Source organism: Quercus lobata, chromosome 6 (genome assembly GCF_001633185.2).
Source record: "Quercus lobata isolate SW786 chromosome 6, ValleyOak3.0 Primary Assembly, whole genome shotgun sequence".
Lineage (NCBI taxonomy): Eukaryota > Viridiplantae > Streptophyta > Magnoliopsida > Fagales > Fagaceae > Quercus > Quercus lobata.
This window is the reverse complement of record NC_044909.1, coordinates 28,817,997-28,842,487: the sequence shown is the minus strand read 5'-3', so window position 1 is coordinate 28,842,487 and position 24,491 is coordinate 28,817,997. Positions and strand designations below refer to the sequence as shown.

The window sequence follows — 24,491 nt, the reverse complement described above, 5'->3', positions numbered from 1 at the left end:
AAAAAAAAAACTCAAATACAAATAATTTTATCATGATTTATAAAAAAGAAAAGAAAAGAGAGTAGAGTAGGAAGATTAGAAAAACATATCCCACGGAGCCCACAAAGCGAACCAGGCTGACGAATGAATGATGAGGGAATTCAAAATTTAAAATCTCTTGACAATGGGGAATTGGAATTCCTAAAAATGCTTTTACGTTACACATTTTTTCTCCCTTGTTGGAGGGAAATTGAAGGAAGGAACCTCCACCCCCACCCCCACGTCAGTGCACGTTAGCAGCATTTATTTATTTTTGTTCACTATTTACTTTTTAACTTTTTTATTCTTTCTGATCTGATCTGATGCTTGCTTCAACTACTACTTGTAAATAATAGTAGTAATTTCCCAACAAAAATAAAATAAAATGTGAAATAAGTAAATTAATATCACCAATCCCCATTCACTATTCACCACCTTCTTCCTTTCTTTCCCTTCTCAATTCAACAAGCAAAGCAAAGGCCCAGCACCAAGACGACCTTGCATCACCGCAGTAACTAGCACCAATACGACGTCGTTCACTCATTCCACCTGTTTTCAAATTCCCTCTCTTCTATTCGTATCTCTACTCTCCAGAATCCGATTCGACTCTCTCTCTCTCCCTCTCCGCGTAAGCAAATCTCTCTCTCTCTCTCTCTCTCTCTCTCTTTCTCTCTAGAAACTTCATTTCTTTGATGTTTCTGCTCTGATTCGCTTGTGATTAGTTTTATATGTGTTTTTGAGTATTAGGAACCTAGGGTTTCTGGATTTGAGGTGTGGTTGTTGTGTTAGGGTTTTTTTTTTTTTTTTTGGTTAAAAAAAAAAAATGATAATTGTAGATTGAGAAAAACGAAATGGTGAGACTTCTAGGACTGAGTCTACGAGACTCCGATGAGTCTCCGCGTGAGATTACGATCACCTCCCAAATCAACCGGGCGAGTGAGTCCGGCGAGAACGGCTGGCTCATTCGCTTCTTCGACTCCGCGTTTTTCTGCGAATGGATCGCGGTTAGCTATTTGTACAAGCATGATCACCCCGGGGTTCGCGATTACCTCTGCAATAGAATGTACACTCTGCCATTACCCGGTATCGAGAGCTATTTGTTTCAAGTTTGTTACCTCATGGTGCACAAGCCCAGCCCCTCTTTGGATAAGTTTGTCATCGATATATGCTCCAAGTCCTTGAAGATTGCTTTGAAGGTGCATTGGTTTTTGATGGCCGAGATTGAGGATTCAGATGATAATGAAGGGATTAGTAGGATTCAAGAGAAGTGTCAGCTTGCAGCCACTTTGATGGGCGAGTGGCCTCCTTTGATTCGGCCTCTAACTGTCACATCTTCCAGCCCTGGAAGTAAAAGTCAAGTCTTGAATAAGTTGTTATCATCCAAACAGCGCTTGTTGTCACTAACATCTTCACCGCCCACCCAAAAGCCTCTATCTATATCTCTATCCTTCTCCCCTTCTTCGGGAAGCAACTTGCAAGAGGATGGTAGTCACATGTCTTCTGAGGAGAACAACATTTTGAAGAAGTTTATTCCAAGTCCAAAGGTTCGAGATGCATTGTTGTTTAGGAAGTCTGCTGAGAAGTCTGCTGAGAAAGACGAGGATGAGTCGGAAAAGGATGGGTTCTTTAGAAGGCTTTTAAGGGACAGTAGTAGAGGTGAGGATGAGGGGGGCTCAAGGGTTCGAGATGTGTTGCTTTTTAGGAAGTCCTCAGAGAAGGATGATGATGACTCTGAAAAGGATGGGTTTTTTAAGAGGCTTTTGAGGGATAGTAGAGGCGAGGATTTGACATCGAGCTCAGACGGGTTTTTTAAGAGGTTGTTTCGGGATAGCAAGAGTGATGCTGAGGATAAATCGGTTTCTAAATCCGTTGAAGACGATGAAAAAGAAGGATTCTTTCGTAAGCTTTTCAAAGATAAGTCTGAGGACAAGAAGGACGGGAGTGAGAGGAAGGAGGATGAAGATATGGTCAACTCTGAAGAAAAATCTTCAAAATCTGTTGAAGATGATGAAAAAGAGGGGTTTTTCCGGAAACTATTTAAAGATAAGGAAAAGAAAGATGAAGATATGGTGAACTCCGAAGAGAAAAGTTCAAGATCTGTTGACGATGATGAAAAAGAGGGGTTCTTCCGGAAACTATTTAAAGATAAATCTGAGGACAAGAAAGATGAAGATACGGCGAATTCTGAAGAGAAAAGTTCAAAATCAGTCGATGATGATGAAAAAGAAGGGTTTTTCCGGAAATTCTTTAAAGATAAATTTGATGACAAGAAAGATGCACATGATAAAACTGATGAGGGGAGTGCAAATGCTGAGGAGGAAGAGCCTTCTGACTTTTCATTGTTCCGAAGAGTGTTTCGTGTGCACCCAGAAGATTCCAAAAGTACTGCAGCAAATGAAAACAACAACGTCGGTAGCTTGTTTGAAAGTAGTCCAGGAACTGAGAATTTTTTCCGCAAGTTGTTTAGGGATCGTGACCGTTCAGTTGAGGACTCGGAGCTGTTTGGTTCAAAGAAGCCCAAAGAGGTCAGTTTAGAATTGGTTTTGTTCTTGTTAATTTGTAAGCATGACCTTCACTTTCCAGCACTCTTATCTTTCCAAATTATGTTTTGGCATCAGAATAGAAGATATGTTTCCCTTTTTGGTTTTATCAGATTCTGTAGTTGTAGAATGTTATCTGAACATTTGATGATTGACACTCTTTAATGTTTGTGTGCACTCTACTAGGTTCTTCAATTCATGTGGAATTCCCAATTATACTTTCTATTGTGTGTGTAGTATATGAAAGCTAGTATTATCACATGTACTCTAGTTTTTGACACATTTTTCCAATTTTCAGGCCAGGCTATTAATAAAGTTTCAGAATAGATCATGAAAGTAATTGCAGAATGTAAATTTGCTAGTTTTGTAGATGTCCCCAATGGGAAGGTTGTTCTACTAGCAACATACTGTGTACATTGCAGTTGCCACCTTTCAAATTTCCATCTGCCATTGTTGGTTTATTTATTCATTTTTGGTTTGCGTTGGCACATTGACTCTTGAATGTCATGTCTTAGCGGGGATAAATAATTTAGCACTAGAAAGTAGGCTTAGATTTGCAACTTGAAATATGGTAATGATCCAAGTAGTTGAGTTTGAGTTGGCTTAGCAAATGATTAGTGGGAGTGTAGTAAGTTTGTCTGCAAGAAAATTTGTGAATTGTAAAATGCAGATAGGATTATGAGACTCAAATCTGTTACAATGCAATTGATAGCTGTAGGAATGGAATAGGGATGGTTGTAAATAAATAAAATGAAAAAAAAGGACAAAAGTTTTAAACTGTAGCTATTTCTTGAAAAGGATATGGTATCATAAACATAAGCTTGTATTATGCCAAAAAATGTGTTCAATATCTTTTAGCTCATGTTTGTTTGAAGTTCGACCAAATGAATGTATTAAGGACAATTATAAGGTGGTGTTGATAATATTCAACTAATATATCAACACTAGGATGAGCTGTGAAACCCGGACGTCTTGGGTTCGAGCAGCCATGCGTGCACTTTCTAGAAACTCCTTGCCGACGGCGTGTGCACCCTAGGATTAGCCGGGGCTTTGCTCTGGACACCTGGTGCCAATCAAAAAAAAAAACTACTAATATAGGGATAGAGAGAATAGGTATTTCCTATTTTTCAATGAAATTTGATTACTTATAAAAAAGTGAGAGAGGATATTTAGAGTAGCCATGACATCTATTTCCACTACACTCCAGCGTTTTTGAAAAAAAGCCATAGTAAAATCGTCAAGACCTGGGGCTTTATCACCCTCCATCTCATGAAGAACCTTTACCACTTCCTCCTTAGAAAAATCCCTCTCTAATTCAAGCTGCGCATCCTCCTCAATTCTAGCAAACTCTAAACCATCCATAGAAGGGCGCCAAGTATCTGACTCAGTGTACAAACTCTGATAAAAATTGACCACCTTAGACCGCACCTCTTCCTCATCCTCATAGACAACACCATCCACCTCTATACCTCGAATATGATTAGTTCTTCTATGGGAATTAGCAACACGATGAAAGAAGTGAGTATTATTGTCCCCCTCTTTCACAAATAAAATCCGGGACTTTTGTCTCCAAGAAATCTCCTCCAAAGAGGCAAGATGAGCAATCTCATCTTTAATCTGAATACGACGAGTTTGATTATCCTGAGAAAGACCAGACAAGTCCTCCCTAGCATCCAAACCTTGCAATTCAGATAAAAGACATTTCTTCCTAAAGGCTAGATCCCCAAAATCCTCCTTATTCCACTTTTTCAAGTCCTCTTTAAGAGCTTTAATTTACAGGCCAAAATGAAACTAGGAGAACTCGAAAAGCAATACCCATTCCACCATTGCTGAACCCTCTCTACAAAACCCTCTTTTTTCAATCACATATTCTCGAACTTAAAGGCACTCCGACCTTTATTGACATTACCCACCACCACCAAAAGAGGGCAATGATAAGAAACTACACGAGGGAGTACCCTTTGAGACACGTTTCCAAAGTGATCTACCCAATCCACCGATGCTAAGGTTCTATCAATTCTTGACATACAAACTGATCTCGAATCTCTAAACCAAGTAAACGAAGCCCCTTCAAGGGATAAGTCCACAAGGTATAGGGTTTGAATGGTCTCTGAATGCTTCTTTCCTTTCTCTGATTCCCAAAAAAAAAAAAATAATGCTTTAAATTTCAAAGATTTTAGGCCTATCAGCCTAGTGGGCAGTGTGTATAAGCTGTTGTCTAAGGTTTTAGCTAACAGATTGAGGCGGGTGATGGATAAACTTATTTTGGAATCACAAAATTCTTTTGTTGGTGGCAGACAGATTTTGGATTCAGTGCTTATTGCTAATGAATGTTTAGACAGTAGACTGAAATGTCGTACTCCGGGGGTGGTGTGTAAGTTAGACATTGAGAAAGCTTATGATCATGTGAATTGAGATGCTTTGCTTTATCTGTTGGAGAGGATGGGCTTTGGAGACAGATGGAGGAGATGGCTAAAGACTTGTGTCTCTGCTGTTCGCTTCTCGGTTCTGGTTAATGGATCTCTTGCTGGTTTTTTTGGTAGCTCTAGAGGTCTCAGATAAGGCGATCCTTTGTCTCCCCTTCTGTTTCTGTTGATCATGGAGGTTTTAAGTCGTATTTTGAAGAAAACTGAGGAAGGGGGTTTCATTCAGGGTTTTCATGTGGGCCCTGTTAATTCTACTGGTATTCGTATTTCTCACCTTCTATTTGCTGATGATACCATTTTTTTCTATGATGTCTCTAGAGAGCAGATTCTTTCTATTAGGCTGGTTTTGACTTGTTTTCAAGCTTTTACCGGTTTGATGGTGAAAGTAGGGAAAAGTGAAATTGTCCCTATTGGGGAGGTGCGTAACATTCAGCCTTTGGCTAATATCCTTCAGTACAGGGTGGGCAGTTTGCCTATGATTTACTTGGGTATGCCATTGGGTACTTTGTACAAAACAGCCTCTATTTGGAATCCAATCCTTGAGAGAATGGAAAAGAAGCTTTCAGGCTGGCAGTGGCTTTATTTGTCAAAGGGTGGTAGACTTACCTTGCTGAAGAGTACCCTTTCAAGCCTCCCGATGTATTACCTCTCCCTTTTTACTATCACTAAAGCTGTGGCATCTAGATTGGAAAGCATTTAAAGGAACTTTTTGTGGGGTTCATTAGTTGAGTGTTTCAAATATCTATTGGTGGCTTGGGAAAAGGTTTGCTTACCGCGTGAATTGGGTGCTTTAGGTATTCGGAAGTTGGTGCCTTATACAGGCCCTATTAGGGAAATGGCTTTGGAGGTATGGCCATGAAACCTTGCATCTGTGGCGTAAGGTCATTGCCATGAAATATGGGGAAGGAATAGGGGGTTGGAGCACTGGAGCTTGTAGTAGGGCTCATGGTTGTGGGTTATGGCAGAGTATTAATGAAGGGTGGGAAATTTTTGCAAAGCATGTCTCTTTTGTAGTGGGGGATAGTTCTCGTATTCTTTTTTGGTATTATTAGTGGACTGGTGATGTTCCTCTCAAAATTCTTTATCCTCAATTATTTTTGTGTTCAGCTAATAAGGAGGCTTGTATTTCTGAGGTGTTAAGCCCTCCAGTGGGTGATAATGACAGAGTGTGGAGCTTAAGTTTTCACAGGGACTTTAATGATTGGGAGTTGGCGACTTCCTACTCCTTTCTTAATTTCATCCAAACCCGTCTTCCTAGGGATGGAGGGTGTGATAGGCTTTGTTGGGATCTTAATGGCAGTGGGAAGTTTAATACTCGGTCCTTTTAGCATAAGATTCGGAATGTAGCTCCTTCCCTTGGAAAGGAATTTGGAAAGTTAAGGTTCCTAAAGGGGTGGCTTTTTTTATGTGGACATCAGCCCATGGTCAGATTTTAACTTTGGATAATCTTATACTTCGTGGTCGCCTTTTGGTAAATCGTTGTTGTTTGTGTTGTAGTAATGCGGAATCTGTGGATCACCTGTTATTGTTTTGTCCGATAGCTCATGCTTTGTGGATGTATATGCTTCAGTTGTTTGGGATTGAATGGGTCATGCCAGGTTCAGTTGTGGGCTTATTATTTTGCTGGTATCATTGGCTAGGGAAGCATAGCTCTGATATTTGGGATTTGGTTCCAGGTTGTTTAATGTGGGCTATTTGGACTGAACGGAATCAGAAGTCCCTGTAATTTTAAAACATCAATAAGCCCAAGCCCCACAGATTAGGGTCTTCACCTTTTCTCTTGACGCCCAGAACTGAATTTCTCTCTTCCGTCGAAAAAATTGTCCCAAACAAGCGAACCTCGTCCACAACCTCTGATCCTCCGACAAAGCATGAACCATCTTAGCAAGGCTACAACTCAAATCACTCATAAGATTCAGGTTCGTTTGCAAATCCTGGGACTCCTCTATCACTAGTCCTAAAAGCATTTAAAAAAACATTTGAAAGGTCTAAGATCAGCATATTAAAAACAAGAAGGGGGTCAAATTCTAAGTTGTTGAATGTACTGACCCACTCCACCAAGATGTAAGATGGGTTACATTCTAGTCAATTGGCAGGTCTTAGGGCCAGGGCCTTGAGACATACAATTTCCTTTATAGTTGAAGCCAGATTCTAATTTTACAAGACAAATTTCATATATATGGAAAGATTAAGTGATGAAAGCTTGCCTTATAAAATGCTTCATACTTCAAAGTGAACTTTAAATAAATAATAGATCAATGGCAACTTCCGAAAAATAATGTAATCCGATGAGGCGATGTTTTATATCAAATGTTCACAATAACAAGTGAGGAGTTTAACATATCAAAGTGCAAACGTCAGCAAAGTAGTTCATTCATTACTGTTTGATTTACTTTTCTTCATAATTTTTTTTTTCTTTTGAGGGGAACCAAAAGAAAACATAAAACTTCTTCACTAACTGGAATGGGTCGTAGGTGCAACTAGCATGTACAACTTAGTCGGACAACATTTCTTGATCATCCAATGGTGCCACGATTGAGTTATCTGAGGGTGAGCTGCCTCCTTTACACACTGAATTTTCATCCTCAGTTTTGGTGTCAACACTTAAAATTACTGGGGCTTTTGATTCTGGTGTTAAAAGTAGGATCCTACTACTCATCTTGACTATTCAACATACAGGATCTTGTATTCATGCATATAGAGTACCAATAACAATTTTGTAAAAACCTAGTTAGCCTCTAACTAAGGTCTATCTCTCTCATGATAAGTGGTAAAATTTTATTAAAAATGAGTACATCTCTAGTATACTAGGACTATACAGGTGCCCACCAAAGGAGTAACATCTAAAATTTCATAGCTCTAGATGATCATAAAAGAAGTACACTCTAGACTCCCAATATCCTTTAGCCATTCAAACAAAGATATCAAAAAAAAAAAAAACTCAAGTTAGGCTCTGAGGTCTCCACTTTTTCGAATGTCCTAGAGTTCTGTTTCATCCATAAACTCCACATAAAGCGTAATGGAATAGCATTCCATACGTGGAATTTTGATGTTTCTTCACTCCTCTTTTCCCAACATGCTAAAAGATCCTTCACCAAGCTTGGCATTATTCAATGAACTCCAAACAAGGCAAAAACTACTGACCAATGCTCCCTAACTATGACATAGTGTAAAAAAAGATTGATCGTCTCCCCAGTAGACTTGCACATACAACTTATTAACATGGTAATGCCATGTCTATGAAGGTTATCCATAGTCAAGATTATAGCATGAATTGATGGTCAAACAAAGAAAGCTACCTTCCTTGGAGTCTATTGTCCATATTTGCCTTCCTAGGAAAATCTGATTTAGTATCCCCCTTTAACACCAATAGTATGATTTGACATTAGACTTCCTGTTCATGGATAATGACCAACCCATTTTCTCCCTTTGTCTCCCAATTATTTGGGTCTTATAAAGGACCTCAAAAGAATTTTTCAGACATATTCTAACTCACAATCTTGCAAAGCATGAGAGGACATTGACACCAAGAGTTTTTCCACGGATTCTAATCCCCAAGGAGTAGATAATTAATTGGCTGTGTTAAATTACTGATTGTTTCAAAAGCTTAAACTATTGGGAGATGGTGAATTTCTTTATTTAATCTAACACCCCCCTTCACATGGGCCACCTGAGCTGTCATTGAGTGGGGGCTTAACACGTGGAAATTTAAGTGGGAGGTGAGGTGGTGACAAGGGATTGAACCTAGGACCTCTTACATTGATACTATGTCAAATTACTGATTGTCCCAAAAGCGTAAGCTGTTAGGAAATAGTGAATTTACTTATTTAACCATAGTTTCAATACTCCCCTTTGCATGTGGGCCTAAACTCCCTCTTAATAAGTGGAGCCCAACACTTGAGATTATAACATTCTAAATAGGAGGTTGAGTGATAGAACTCAGGATCTCTTGCTCTGATACCACGTCAAATTATTGATTGTTCCAAAATTTTAAGCTTAAGCTTTTGAGATAATCAGTGATTTAAGAGGCTGGGGACTACACCTCTTAAAAGGGAGGTCACTAGTTTGAATCTTCCTTTCCCTCCTCCTTTTAGGCTCTATTTGGTTGGGAGGATAAAAAAGTGGGAAGATAGATGATATTTTAGTTTTCCATGATGTGTGTTTGGTAGAGAGGATGAAAAAGTAGAAGGGAAAAAAATTAAATTACTATTATGCCCTTATGGAAATTAAATTAGAATAGATTAGGGGCTGCTCCTGTCTTTTTAGTTCTTGTTTCCTTTGTTCACTACCGTGAACCCTTTGTGTTTTTCTTGCTATTCTTTTATTAATAATATTCTCTTCTTACTTATCCAAAAAAAAAAAAAAAAAAAAAGGATAATAGGGATAATGTTATAATTTCATGTTCATGGCCATTTTCTCTACCCTTTTTTCCTCAATTTGTAGAGAAAAAGAATGGTTGGCCCGGGTGGAAAATCCCCGACCTTACTATTTTCCATCCTCTTTTCTCTCTAACTAAACAGGAGAAAAGCCCCTTTTGCTGTCCATTTTTCTTCCTCCTTTTTCCATCCTTCCCCTTTTCACCTCAATCAAACACAGAGTAGGGCCAAAACTAAGTTATCCAAAAAAAAAAAAAAAAGGGAAAACCCCTCTACATATGTTCCCATATATGGTAGTACCTTTATTCACCGCAATGGAAATTACATTGAGGAAAAAAAGACTTCAAAGGCATATCATCACACCAAATTTTTTTTTTTTTTGATAAGTACCATCACACCAAATATCATGAAAAGATTTAATAAAAGAAAAAAAAAATCCCACTCCATTCTCAACAAAAATCTTGTATGCTTCAAAAATCTCTCCCACCCGCCTCTCACATGTTTCCACATGCACACCCCATGAGCTCCTGTGACCTCCACTGAATGCCAGTGACCCCTCATCTGTTTGTATTTAGTCCCCCACAACCCTTCTCCAAAGAGAATCCCTGCCCATAGTGGAGCAACCATAACCATTTCCCCATGGAAGCTTGATTAAAATGCCAAGCTTCCAAATACCTAACCCTCCAGATTTAATAGGGAACAAACTATGTCCCGATTAGCAAGATGAAGTTTATCCATTAGCTTGCTCTCTCTTAGCTACTCCCTATAGCCTCTTGTTTAGGAGCGCCTGTTTGCAATCCTTAGAAGATGATTAGATTAATTTATCAGCGAAGTAACTTAGGCAGAACTGCAGTCAGTCATGAAATGTTTTGCCAATTATACTTGCCAGTTAGTTTTCCCCCCTTAAATTTAATTGATATGTAGATAACATGATGAGGATCATGGACGAAAGGTTTTGATATGGTGACATTTTCCTTGATTTAGTTTGTCGAGAGAACCATGGGTTGATCTAAGTGGTTTATTAGAGAGATGCTTACTTGCACACACATTGATTAATTGATTTGCCATTCTCTTAATTTGGCAGAAGTGTCCTGGTTCACCAAAGCAACGGATCGATAAGTCAAATGCAAAGCCCCCACTTCCAAATAATTCTACATCGCAGTACCGAAAAGGGGCTTATCATGAGTCATTGGACTTCGTGCATTCATTATGTGAGACATCATATGGCTTGGTTGATGTATTTCCAATTGAAGATCGCAAGAGTGCTCTCCGTGAGGTTGGCTATGTTTTTTTTTATGCTTTGTCCAGATTACTTACAATACATAAATGCATACATATATGTTGCTTGAATATTTTTCTAATACATTTATTGTGTTTGTCATTTATGTGTTTCTAGTCTCTCACAGATATGAATATGCATGTGGCTGAGGCTCACAATAGTGGAGGTACTTCTTTAATCACCGTAGATTTGAGTTCTGGGATGCTTATCTAGAGATATGGTGCTTTTGAGTATTTTGCCATGTGCAATTATTTAACTAGTGGCATATTATTTTCTATATACTGGTCTGAAAATCTCTGATGAAATAATGCCAAGTTAGGTGTTTTAGGAACAGGGGTGTGTTTCTAAAAATGTGCTTTTTTAATGTAAAAGTTTGCATAAATCTTAACTTATGAAAATGACAATAATTTTGAGAAAAGTATGTTCTGCATATAGTTTCTATTTCTCTATTCCATTTTCTGAAGATGTTGGGAATGCCCGTTGGAAACAAGTCTAAGACATTTCAGAAAGGGGCAACTTTAGAAGGTTTCTTTATTCTTATAAAAGTATATGCAGAAGTGTTTGGTGTGTTAACTTGTGGATATACAATGCATCTTTCTTCAGATTGATATATAATGTTACTTCAACGAATATATACTCGGGTCTAATTTTGAGGGGTAGAAACTTCTAATGTCCTTATTACTATTGGGGGGGAAAAAGATGATGGGATTCTGCTTTTTAATAAGCTGATGTTTTTGAAGGCACTTTTAAGTCAGTGCAACTGTTGTTATGTCCGTCGGCTGTTTCACTTAAATGTTAGCAACTCCCTGCTTTCCGAGGTCCCAGGTGAACATACAATTTCTTCTCTAGTTGCTTGACTGCGATCTAAACTAACAAGGCCAAGGGTGCAGGAATATATTTTTCTTATTACTATGGTCTTAAACTGAAGAGGCAAATTTTTTCTCTAGGTTGAGGCTTGCTAACAAAAAAATTGGCCTTTAGCAAGCTGTGTGTTGTTTTTTTCTTCATGTTCTTTCATGGGGTTTGTTATATTAGGTTGCATTTGGGATAAGCTTATATTGTGCAGCTTCTTTTACTATTTTGCTTATTTTTGCTACTATTCATGGGTTTCATTGCACTTTTTGATACTATTTATGGGTCCCACTATACTATTTTAGCTAACTTTTAGCTTTATTTACAGTACTTTCAGCAAAAAGTTTTCAGTTTCAGTTAAATAAGCTGTTTCCAAACGGACCCTTAATACCCACATGCATAGAAAATTTTGTATCAAAGATTGGAGTTATTTTGTCACTGCTTGTTCTTGATATCCTTTCTGCTTTAACTAATAGGCCTTCACCCTGTGCTTTATTTATCCAAATGAAAGGCCTTCACCCTGCACTTTTTCTAGAGCACTATTGATATATGTTTTCTGTTAGCTGGGGTATTTGTTATATAGCTTTTATGTCTTAGTTGAATAATACTGATTTATATTTTTTAGGAGTTTGCTTCCCAATGGGAAAGGGGATGTATCGTGTGCTTCATATACCTGAAGATGAAGCTGTTCTTTTGAATTCTAGGGAAAAGGCACCTTATCTGATATGCGTTGAAGTTTTGAAAAGTGAAGTGCCAAGGTTACAAAATCTAAATGAATTACAATAGTTACTAATTTTTATGGTTACTAGAACAAGAAGCGTGAATGAAGAGATTTTAACTGTTTCATTCTTTCTGTGTCCTTTTCAAAACTTGTTTTAGCAATACAAAGGACACATCTGGTTCACAAAAGCTTTCTAGAGCGGGAATTCCTCTGGCAAATGGAGATGCATTATTGCCAAAGCCACCTCCTTGGGCTTATCCATTGTGGACTGCCCAGGAGGCTTATCGTAATAGTAATGATAGAATGTCAAGGTCAACTGCTCAAGCAATTGATCAGGCAATGACGCATAAGTCAGATGCAAAAACGAAGTTTGTTAATGTGAGTCTTACTTTAGAGAAGCGATCGCCCATCCAGTTACAGAGCATTGAACACAGTGGCATCCATTGTGCTAGTCTGCAGTGTACTTCAGCTTCTGCCAGTATTTTGTCAAGTAGTTGTCAATGTGATGAATCTGTAACTCATACATCAAGAGCAGCACATAATAGTGATTTGGAGTGGGTAAGGGTAGTGCTGACAGCAGATCCAGGAGTTAGAATGGAAGACATTGAGGATCAAGGACCACCACGTCGGAAGGAACACCGCCGTGTTCCAAGTACAGTAGCTATAGAGGCAGTAAAGGTGGGCCCTTCACTTAGCGTTCTTACAAATGTTGCATTAGTCACCATCTTTGTAGTGTTACTTCGATCTATTGATGTCAGTTAATGCATACTTTGCTTGCACTCCCCCTTGCTGATTTCTTTATATGAATTTCTTATTACAAAAAGAAAGTGTTCTATCAGTTGATTTTGTTTACTCCAATTAGTAATTTTATAGTGAATGTCATCTTTTATTAGTTCATCTAACTGTTTAGTACAACACAGGCCACTGGTTGAATGATTACTGATCATCTTTTTTTATTGCAAGTGTTAAACAAGAGGTAGGGCTTAAGGTCAGCCAGTTAGGACTTTGTGGCTTTTGGGGTTGGGGGTCTCAGGGTTCCCTTAGTTGAAGCTTTTAGACTTGGGAAACAATTTTTTGGGCATGTTCTATGGGAAATATATACAGAATCTTCCTGAATTTCATAGGTTTGAAATTTTTATGAAAATTTCTTTCATGGATTATGATCTGGATGCTCTTTAGCTAGGTGGATTTAGTATGTTTATGATACACCAATGATGCGTGGGGTTTTCTGTTAAGGTCTGCTGCCTCAGATGTGTAATGACATGCTCTCAGACAATATTTTGATTGCTTTTTATATAGACCAAAGTTCATATTTGTGATATAAGAAAATCTAACTTTGCATCAATTAGAATCTTGTTTGTAGAATAGATGGATCCATTTTTCTTATATGGTTGCCTTGGGGACAAAGATTATGTTGAAGTCAATTTGGATGCAAAAATTATGCACTGATTGGTAACAAGTGTGATTTGGAAAAACAAGATAGTTCCAGTACTTGAAATGATAGCTGTATTTCTATCAATCATTAAAAAAAGAAAAAAGATAGACATTTAATACATAAATATGCTAGTTATAATAAGATGCTCATATCTGTGAATTTGTGCTGTTTAAAGTTGTCATGCTGTTAAAATTTCAAGTTCAATAAAGGGTAATATTCTTGTTGGTGAATGATTGGGCCTTTATTTCTTGAAATTAGTTTCCTTCTATGTCTCTTTCATGCTAGTATATTTTTAGATGTTAATGGATTTTGAACTTTTCTGCAGGCTGCTGCAGCCAAAGGGGAAGCACCTCCTGGGCTCCCTCTCAAAGGAGCTGGTCAAGATTCAACAGATGCACAACCAAGGGTGAGCACTTATGATAATTGATTATTTTGTACACTCTGTTTTAGTGTGGAAATTTAGAATCTTATATCTAACATTTTCCGAATTGTTCAACAGTTTAATGGGAGTTCTCCCAAGGCCAGTGATGCCTTATCTGGTGAACTTTGGGAGGTAAAAAAAGAAAGGATACGCAGAGCTTCAGTTCATGGAAATTTACCTGGTTGGGATTTGCGCTCTGTAAGTTCTGTTTATTAAACCTTAAAAAAACAAAAGCGGATGTAGTGATTTTGAGCAATGTTAACTAGAAAATTGATTTTAAAAAAAAAGGTCTTCACCTATGGATTTTATTACCTGGTGGGGGGGGGGGGGGAACAAAATTGTCACCAAAACAATGTACCTTCTTTGCTGTTGGATGTTGATTATTTTGAAAAAGTTACAAAACTACTACCTCTTGTTACAGTAAATTATCTAAAAGTACTACCCCTTGTGTATGTGTTTGATTCTTGCTTCAGTATGTTCAGCATTATTAGGAGAATCAGCGGTTGTTGGACATGTGGAAAGTTTTCTTGTGTCTGCCTTTTGGCTGTATGTCATTTTTAATTCATGACGGTTGCGGTGTTTGGTTTCATGTCTGTTACTGTATAGCTGTCATGTCTTGGACTCTGTATATATGTTCTATATGTCCTGTGGTGGTCATTATACTGCCTTTGACACTAATGACAATTTCGTTTTCTTGCTTTTCACTTAGGTTATTGTGAAGAGTGGTGATGATTGTAGGCAAGAGCATCTTGCCGTGCAACTTATTTCGCACTTTTATGGTAGGTGTCCTTTCTTTAATTATTATATATATATATATATATATATAATTTCATCTTATGTGTAGGTCTTTGTCTTGTTACTTGATTCCATCTTTATCTGGTTAGTCCTCTTAGAACCGTTGTTCTTTATATCTGTAGTTTTTTTTTAATCTGTTGTTTATTGAGTTCAAGTAAGATATACCATTAAAATATGGAATTGCATATTGCTTCTGCAAGTCAAATTAAAATGTGTGCTAAAATAAAGTAAGAATTAGATTTTTTTGGGTGACATTGTTGCTTTGTATAATGACTGGAAAAACATGGTGCCCAATGTTTGCCATTTCATTTAGGATTTGTTTGGTTGGAGGGATGGAAAAGTGGGAGGAGAGAAAATGGGGAAGGGATCGAAAGGTGGGAGGATAGAAGAGATTTAGTTTTCTATCATATGTATTTGGTTGGGAGGATGAAAAAGTGGAGAGATGGAAAACTCATTTATTTGGTTGAGGAGAAAAGCAAGAGGATGCAAAAATGTAGTTTGTATGAATATACTCTTATGCCCCAATTACATAGTATATAAGAAATAATTGGACACATTATGACAGTGACACAATATAATTATTACTTTATTTAACTTATTTCTCTTTATATATATAATGTGATTAATTAAATTGGTTAAAATAAATATTAAAAAAAAAATCCCAAATGAATTGTGGAGAACGTTGGTAAAAGGAAAAAAAAATGTTGGTAATTTGCTCACGTAGATTTTGGTTGACAAAGACGAAAAAAAAAAAAAAAAAAAAAAAAAAAGAAGTTAAAGTTAACTATAATAGGATAGAAGCAAGGCTGGACAAAAGAAGAAGAAGAGAAAGGTTGGCTGGAAGTGAAACTCAATGTGAAAAGGGGGCAAAATTGTCCTTTGCAATAAAGCCTTCTTTTCTCTCCCATTTTCTCTCCAAATTGGAGAGATTGGTTTTTGGTGGGCCTGGGGAGAAAGCGACCGGACCCCACCAATATTCCATCCTCTCCTCTCTCTAACCAAACACCCACAGAAATAACTTTTTCTCCCATTTTTTCCATCTTTCCTAAAATCTCTCCAACCAAATGGACCCTTATGGTTGGATGGAGATGTGATACTCTTGAGCCTATAATTTGTTGCCCTTGAGGCCAATAGTTTTGAAGTTTGCACCAAAAGGCATCTCCTTTCATCAAACAATGGATGGCGAATGGGGTCAATCACATATAGGTGTGTGAGCTGTATTTGCTTATCAAAAATAGATACAAGGCCTTTGAGTCAATGGGAGAATCTTTATTAGATTTAATTATTTTTATTTGCATGGTCTAATTGATGTTCCTTCAATTAAAAGTTTTTGGTTCTCAGAACTGTGAATGTCTGTGTCATGGTGTGATTAGTTTGGGTTGAGTTTATTAAAGTGGGTATGCTAGTCATATTACTACAGTTTGCATTGCTAGCAGTCTGACGTTTCTTCCTTGTTTAAAATAAATAAATAAAGAATTTGCAATATTAGTCTCAAAGGTGGACTGTTACTTTCCTTTTGAATACAAGTTGTTCTGTACTTTAATTCCCAGGCATGTTATTTTGGCTATGTTGGTCATTAGGTATAGCAGAAGTACCTCTAGCGTAGGGTTTATTTGAAAGTTGTAGCTTTTCCTAGTTGGTAAAGTCTCTTAGATACCGCTGACCAATTGCAGGAGGAGTTTATGAGATATGGGAGGATTACCAAATGTTGGGGAAATCCATAGGCTCAATTATTCAACACCCCCCCCCCCCTCTTCTTCAAAATAAAAAAGAGTCTTTTAAAAGCAAAGAGTAAAGGAAAAAGGAAAGAAAATAATGTTAAAAGAAAATGAAAAATGTATGTATTAATGTTAGTGTCTGTGAAATGTGCTGTCTGTGTAATCAATGTTCCCCAGATAAAATGAAACCCCCTTCTGCTTTTCTTCTCTTCATTTGTTTCCTTAGTAGTAAATTGATAACACTTTTCATTCTATGAGAAAATGTGTCCAGTTCATGATAGTTCTATAGTGTTGTGAATTGTGATTAATAACCTAACATATGCTTTTTCTAATAATTGCCAGTCTACACACAGCTAACCTCCGATTGCATTAGTGTCTGAATGATTCTACTATTACTTATGGCATCTCTAAGCCCCTTTATCTTGTTTATTGCAAGCAACTATTCATTTTATGCAACTGTTGACCCTTAATTGTGACCAAATGCACCCAAAAGTGCATTTTACTTTCTTCTGTTGACAGTACATTAACACAAATGCCTATGACTCAATAAGTCAACATAATGAACAAGCTGTATCTAAATTTGACTCTCTAATACCACATAGTTTGCTGGGTCTTGTACTATCATGCTTATCTGATTTATAGTAAAAAACTGTTTCTGTCATCGTTTTGTACATGTGGCTGACCTTGGCTAGTCTATTAAGGATCTATGGCCAACCCCAAAATTTTGGGACCAAGGCTGGTTGTGGTTTTTTCTCTCATTGTTTTACCAGTTAGTTGAAGCTTGTAATCATTGGATTTTGATGCCAGATATATTCCAAGAAGCTGGTCTCCCTCTCTGGTTGAGACCTTATGAAGTTCTAGTTACTTCTTCTTACACAGCTCTGATTGAGACTATTCCAGATACGGTAATCCTGTACATTCATGCTTTTTAAGTGAATTGCAATTTAAGTTCCAGGCTATCTCCAAATTAATGTCTTTGCTATTTTTAGGCTTCACTTCATTCTATAAAGAGTAGATATCCTGACATCACGAGTTTGCGTGAATTTTTCATTGCCAAGTATGAAGAAAATTCTCCGAGTTTTAAGCTTGCCCAGGTAATTTACAGTTGTAATTATATAGGTATCCTTCAGGTGGTGTTATCTTTAGGAAATTTACTCATTCCCATGTTTTAAGAGCTTTTTAACATGAGGGGGTGTATCGGTACTAAAACAAAGTTAGGCCGTAAATGGACTTAATATTGACTTGAATGAAGTCCCGCCCTTCCCTCTCCTTTTGCTTAGAAGTTTTGTTGGTAGTATAGTTATGGTGCACATGTGATATATCTTTAAAAAAAGAAAAGAAAGAATTACTTAAATTAGGATTTTTTTATTATAATATTTTCTAAAAAAAGAGGTAGTTAGAGAGAGAGAGAGGTGTATGTGAATGTGTACAGACACGCATTTATACTTATATGCGCAAGTACGTATATGAACGAATTATACCTTATTGGTGTTATTTTTGGTGGAAGGCTGGAAGTGGAGAGAGAGAGAGAGAGAGTTATATACATGTATGTATGTAAAATAGGGATACCTTACTGGTGTTGTTTTTGTTAGAAGGCAGGAAATGGAGATATAAGGAATGTAGGAGTCTTTTAGCATGGGGCACTGGACCTTTTTCTTTTGATGTTGAGAAGTGATTAGAGCAGATAACTATATGTTTGAGGGTGATAGGGTATGTTGATCCAGTGTTGGTAAAAGCATCAAGCGCACTTAAGCGCATAGGCCTCTTGGAGGCTAGGTGCGAAATGCAAGTGCACGCTTGATTGAAGTAAAGCACACAGTTTTCAAATTTAATATCTAACAACATTTAATAAAAATATTTGTAACATATAATAAAAATATATATAAAAACTCAAAATTTGTATATTTTTTACCTATTAGGTAAGTGCAATTGTATAACTTGTCTCCTTTTTCATACTTTGTTTCTTTGGGCTCGTGTTTGGGGGTGTATGAACTGTACTGCTGTATCTGATTTTATTGTTTCTATTTGCTTTAGCTCTTGATCTTTTTGTATTTGTTTTCTTGTTCAAAGTGTTCACCATCGTGAACATGATGTTCAATTTTTCTCAATAAAAGTCTTATTACCTATTAAAAAAAAAATTATAATGTTTATTCAAATTTTACTTAACTTATTTCAATTCTTAAACTTTTTATGTAGTAAATTGAAAACAATTATCAGTGGAAAATATCATAAAAATCTAGTTGTAGAAAGTTTAAGCCTTGCAATTTATATAATTCTCTTGTACTTTATCAAATACATAACCATGATAGTTGTGATCAAATGATGTATATGGTTGAATGGTTCAATCAAAATATTTCTAAAAGTTGAAGACAAGCACAAGAATGGGAAATTAATCTTTTTTATATCTTCTGATGTAAAGTGTTAAAAAAAAAAAAAAAAAAAATTGTTTGTGTAGTGCAGCACCTTAAGAATAGTGGTTGTATAATAAATCATTAGTCCATGTTATTCAGTGCAATTAATTTTGATGATCAATATCTTTTTTAGCAATAAAATAAAAAACCGCGCTTCATTAAAAGAGCCTTTTTTTTGGCCAAGAGAAGTGCTGAGACCTTGGGGCTTCAAGCTTTGAGTTTTAAGCTCACTTTTAACAACATTGGCTTGCAAAATATCATTTAAAACAATTTTCTGGCTTTTTCTCTTGCAAAATACCAACACTTGGTTGCACTCATGATTTTTGGTGTTTTGTAGTAATTTCCTTTTACTTGTCCAAAAAAGAAAGAAAGAGGGAGCATCCTGGAAAGCTTTATTTTTGGATGAATTTTTTTGATTCCTCACTTGATTGACTCATTTAGCTCATTATTACTCTATACAAAAAAAACTTTATTTTGAAGGATGAAGAAGTAGAATTGAGTTTTTATTTTCAGTTAAAGATTATATCATTCCATTTTTTTTTTCTGCAGAGGAATTTTGTTGAGAGTATGGCTGGATATTCCCTTGTGTGCTACCTTCTGCAGGTATTGTTCTCTCTCTCTCACACACACACACACATGCATACCCCACATAAGTAGGATGCTCATGTGGGAGTTGTTCAGAGTAGCATTCTCAAATTGAAATGATGTGTCATGAATTAGGATACTGATGTTGGAGGTTTTATGTAGGTCTCTTCTGCATTGTGAACTTACAATACTATTTGTGACAGTTGCTATTTATGCTTTGTTTGCATGTAATAAACTCTTCTTAAATAATGCGGTGTGAGGAGATAGCTTTTCCACTGCAATGCAATTAATAGATTATGAAGCTATTTATTTTGATAAGTAAATTATTTTCAATGATTTGGAGGGACTATAGTGTTTAAGATATGATTTTTATTGCATGAAGTAGTCTTCATATCAATAAATTTTTTTATTACTTATCAAATTGTTTTTTAGTTGCTTTTAGAAAAGAAACATATTAGATAATTGATCTCTTTGGATGTTGTTTGTAAGGAATTATAGCTTATTGTCTATTTTAAAAAATTTCTACTTAAATATAAAACTATAATTCCCCACGTTTTTTTTGTTTGCTTAAACTAAGGGATTGATTTATATTGTATACATCATATCTATGCTAAATTGCTAATGCATTGATTTTTAGCCTATAAGTCTTGTTATTTTACCCTACACTGGTTTGCTCAGGGTATAATGGGCAAAAAACCCCTAATAGGTATTATATCATATATATTCTTTTGGTTTCAACCTATTGAGCCAGCTCAAATAGCACCTCCTCCCCTCCATGGAGTGTCAACTTGTGGGTTTAAATTCTCTGTGTAGGTAGCATCTCACTGGACCTCCTCAGCAATTTTATTGATTGCAAAACTAGGAGGCCAACTGGTGGGGACAGCAATTAATCAGAACCCATGGGAGGAAAAAAAATAATTTAAATCAAATCTAAATTGTTCGAAATAGTCTTAGAAGGAGGTAAGGCTTATGGGCTTGCAATTATCAAAAAGGGGGAAAGAATTATGCATCACATGCTCCTAGAGCAAGAAGGAGCACTTCGGCTTTGTTCAACACTTTCAGATTTAATTGTTATGCCCTTGAAACAATTTTTCATCAGAAATTTGAGGGAATTAGGCAAATCTTTTCTAATCCAAAATGCAGTAATGGTTGGGGTCAGTACTTATACACGGTCGTGTTTGAAGGGAAGAGCAACTGCAGTCTGTGGGTTGGTGATTGTACTAGAAGGATGATATGTAGGGGTTGGAAAGGTTTTTAACAATGTGATAAATGATTTAGTGGAGGTCAAATGGCGATTTGTCAGCCAAAGCTCCAAAACTTGACAAGACAATCACATTTGCCCATTGCCATCTCGCCTACCTTCATGATCAAGGGCTCGGTTGCATAACCAATGGCTAGGGATAAGTGGGGAAAGAATAATCAGAGATTGAAGGGGTGAAGCATGGCAAAAGAAATAGAAGACTCAAAAAATGAGCCAACCAGCAACAAATCCATGTCTCTCGTTTAGGGAGAGGAAGCGGAAGTTTCATGAAAGATTAGACTAAGATAATAGGAACAAGTATGGTAGGAGACATTGTAAGTGAAATAAGGGAGATACAAATTTTAATATACTAAATCTGAAACTACAACTTGAACTTGAGCCAAATGGGAACTGGAAAGTTAATACAGCACTTTGAATGTATTAATGATATGATCCTGTTATAGATAGACTTTTCTTACATGAGAGAGAGAGAGAGAGAGAGAGAGAGTTGTCTGCTTTGGTGGAGAAAATGTGATACAGAACTATGATGTTGTATATCTATTGATTTTTGAGGCTTCACATTGATATTGTCAATCCTAAGGTTTACAATTGGATCTTAGTAAAATGTGGGTCAGGAAGAAATTTAGAATACAAATTTTCACGCATTGCCATTACACTTAACTCCTTAAATAAAGGAAATGCTGAAGTAACTTCTACCAATAGTTAGACATAATTTACCCTTTCTAAGATGTCAGATGTGTCTCTGTGTTTTTAGGTTTCCCATTGAATTTCTCTTCTGTTCATGAAAATTTCTTATAACATTTTTTATTACGTACTTTTCTCATTTATTTCTTATTGGTAGACTAGTCAGTTGTAATTCTTTGGATGGTACTGAATTGCCATGAATAAGTTTTATTCTTTTGTGAGTCTTGTAACAAGTAGCTTGCATCTTGAGAGTGAACAGCAGTATCTGTAATTGTACATACGTTTTACATACAACTCTGTTTGACACTGATGACCAACTGGTCAAATAACAATCGATTATTTTGGACCAAATAATGCCATGCAGAAGTGGTTCCATAAACAGATGATCACCAGCAAAATGTCTCTATTTGCACTTAATATGCTTGTGCATCCATCCTCTTGGTTTGAAACTTATTAGGTTACAGTGAAGGAATTTCTATAGCATATGCCTGTTTAAGTGGCTTGTTTTGTATCTGCTTCTCATTAGACCATGTCCAGGTGAAGGATCGGCACAATGGCAACCTCTTATTGGATGAAGAAGGTCATATCATACATATTGATTTTGGCTTCATGCTTTCCAATTCACCTGGAGGCGTCAATTTTGAGAGTGCACCTTTTAAATTAACGCGTGAACTTCTTGAGGTTAGGCGTTGGTGTTGCGAGACGTACATTTTTTTTCCTTATGTTTTTCGTAACAATCTTTGTTGGGCTTATTATTACTATCTTGATTTATTATAAATTTATCTTTTAATTCTGAAGTGATTGGAATCTTGTGATTGTTCTAGGTCATGGATTCTGATGCTGAGGGAGTTCCAAGCGAGTTCTTTGATTATTTTAAGGTTCTGAAAAAAAAAAAAAACTTTTGGGTTTGTTTTTTTAGAAGTCTTCAAATCAGCTTGTCAAATTTTTTAGGGTTATATTTCACTTATGGTCTTTGCCCTTCAAATTCAGGTTTTATGCATTCAAGGCTTTCTTACTTGTCGTAAGCATGCTGAGCGCATTATTCTTCTTGTTGAGATGTTGCAGGTAAAACCAATTTTAGCTTTCTGCACCCCAATATCATCTAATATTTACTTTTGTTTTACAAACCTAGTTTATGTGATTTATGGGCCTAAGGGCTTGCATTTAATGAAGTGTACAATCCTCTGGTGGGTATAGTAGTTTTGTGGATGGTCAGGTTGAAATTCTTCTTTGGCCTGCACCCTAGTTTCACCACCATTCTTCATGTCTGGTTTGGACACAACTCAGACATCTAAGGTTTTCAAGGACTTGTGTACGGATAATGGCATGGAAACAATACCATTTAACTATAAATTTGAAGGCCACCTCAAATTGGAATGCTCTGATTCATTTTGTTGGCCAACTTTAGATTACACTTCATATACCTGTGTGCATGTACGTGGGTGGGTTGGTGCATGTGGTGTGAATCGTGTGATCATGCACATGGTGAGATAGAGGGTGTAGATAACTTACTATAAGTGTCTGTATTGATGATGCCTGGTTTACTAAGCTCCTATTCTTCTATGTATGGATCAGGACTCTGGTTTCCCCTGCTTTAAAGGTGGTCCTCGGACAATACAGAACTTAAGAAAACGATACCATTTAAGTTTAACAGAAGAGGTTTGATTTTAATCTGATTACCCTTCTTAACTGTACAACATTTCGTTGCTATTGTTTTCATATTGGTATCTTTTGTGCAGCAATGTGTGTCACTGGTGCTTTCGCTAATAAGCAGCAGCTTAGATGCATGGCGGACAAGGCAGTATGATTATTATCAGAGGGTTTTGAACGGAATATTGTGAAATTGAATCTCATTGATTACATGGATGTTCCATTTGACAAAGCCAGCCCAGTTTAGGCACTTCAAATAAAATTGAATTTCAGTCACTGTGTGATTTGAGGACATTTGGCCGCTGTTGGATGGCTTTGGAGTTTTATTGGAGGCAGAAAGGAGTATGGGGTAGCAATTTATGGCATGCTTTTTCTCAATGCAAGAGATTTGTAACTGTATCGGCAGAAATTCTTTCCCAAGCATGCAGATTTTACTTCAGCGGGCTTTTTTATTTTTTATTTTTATTTTTTTCCCCTTGTTTCATGTAATATGGAACTCTGCTGGCTGGTGGGCAATTTAACTTGTTTGGAGATGTATAGCCCTCCTACCCATCGTCGGGGAGCACACACTGTACAGGATGTCTCCAATGGAGAAAACAGATCAGACATGAAATAGCTACAGAGACCATGTTTGCTGGGTGAGATTTTGATTGCTACAGATTTTGCACCAAGTGTTCGGAAGCATCCAACTTGTTTGGGTTCTTTACAACTTCATTTCCATCTGAAGTTATATTCTTCTGATAAGAGCGTAGACAAGATTCAGCATTTGATAGGTGACCTGCTGTTCCTTTTTGGGCGCCACTATTTGCTAGTATCTGTCTTCCTGGAGTCGTTATTCTTCTATCATTTCATCATGAAGTTACAAGAAAAGTTATTCTAAGATGGTATATGATTGAATCATGTATAATTGATCCAGTTGTCTTCTACAGTGAAATTTGTTCGGTTGAAACTCTTCAAATATAAAAGAAATTTGTGGCACTGATTTCATCAGTTTTTGTGTCCCTTTATGAGTGGCACTGAGCAAAAGCTGTGCGCATGTATGTACAAGATTATTTTTTGTAAATATAATTTTTGACGTCTTTTTTAATTGTTGCTGAAATCCAAAGGGATACTTTTATAAAATCTTGTTGCTATTACCAGCCCAGGTGCGCTGTTTCCTATGGGATTGTGCATTGTGGATGGAGGTTTAGCAAGTGACACAGACTCAGTGACGGATGCAAGGGGGCCAAAAAAACTGTTATATGGGCAGAGCAGAGGGTTTTTTTTTTTTTTTTTTTGGCCCTGGAGAACGCAACTCATTCAAAAATTGATATTAGGCT

The 24,491-nt window shown here is 36.8% G+C and overlaps 1 protein-coding gene across 1 annotated transcript; it reads left to right on the top strand.

The window, feature by feature from the left end:
• The first annotated feature begins 231 nt into the window (after positions 1-231).
• Positions 232-24,259, top strand: LOC115950570 (phosphatidylinositol 4-kinase beta 1-like). The gene is made up of 17 exons (XM_031067760.1): positions 232-646; positions 855-2,543; positions 10,445-10,636; positions 10,757-10,805; positions 12,117-12,249; positions 12,371-12,890; positions 13,973-14,053; positions 14,147-14,266; positions 14,778-14,847; positions 17,389-17,486; positions 17,571-17,675; positions 19,542-19,595; positions 22,060-22,203; positions 22,347-22,400; positions 22,513-22,587; positions 23,098-23,181; positions 23,262-24,259. The coding sequence occupies exons 2-17, from the start codon at positions 870-872 to the stop codon at positions 23,361-23,363; spliced, it is 3,555 nt and encodes a 1,184-aa protein (XP_030923620.1). The 5' UTR covers positions 232-646; positions 855-869; the 3' UTR covers positions 23,364-24,259.
• Positions 24,260-24,491: the final 232 nt, after the last annotated feature.

Excerpts from the sequence above, each read along its gene's own strand:
- LOC115950570 (XM_031067760.1), top strand. The coding sequence starts at position 870 with ATGGTGAGACTTCTAGGACTGAGTCTACGAGACTCCGATGAGTCTCCG. Across the intron at positions 2,544-10,444 it reads GTTCAAAGAAGCCCAAAGAG|AAGTGTCCTGGTTCACCAAA; the intron begins GTCAGTTTAGAA and ends TTAATTTGGCAG. Across the intron at positions 17,487-17,570 it reads TTGAGACTATTCCAGATACG|GCTTCACTTCATTCTATAAA; the intron begins GTAATCCTGTAC and ends TGCTATTTTTAG.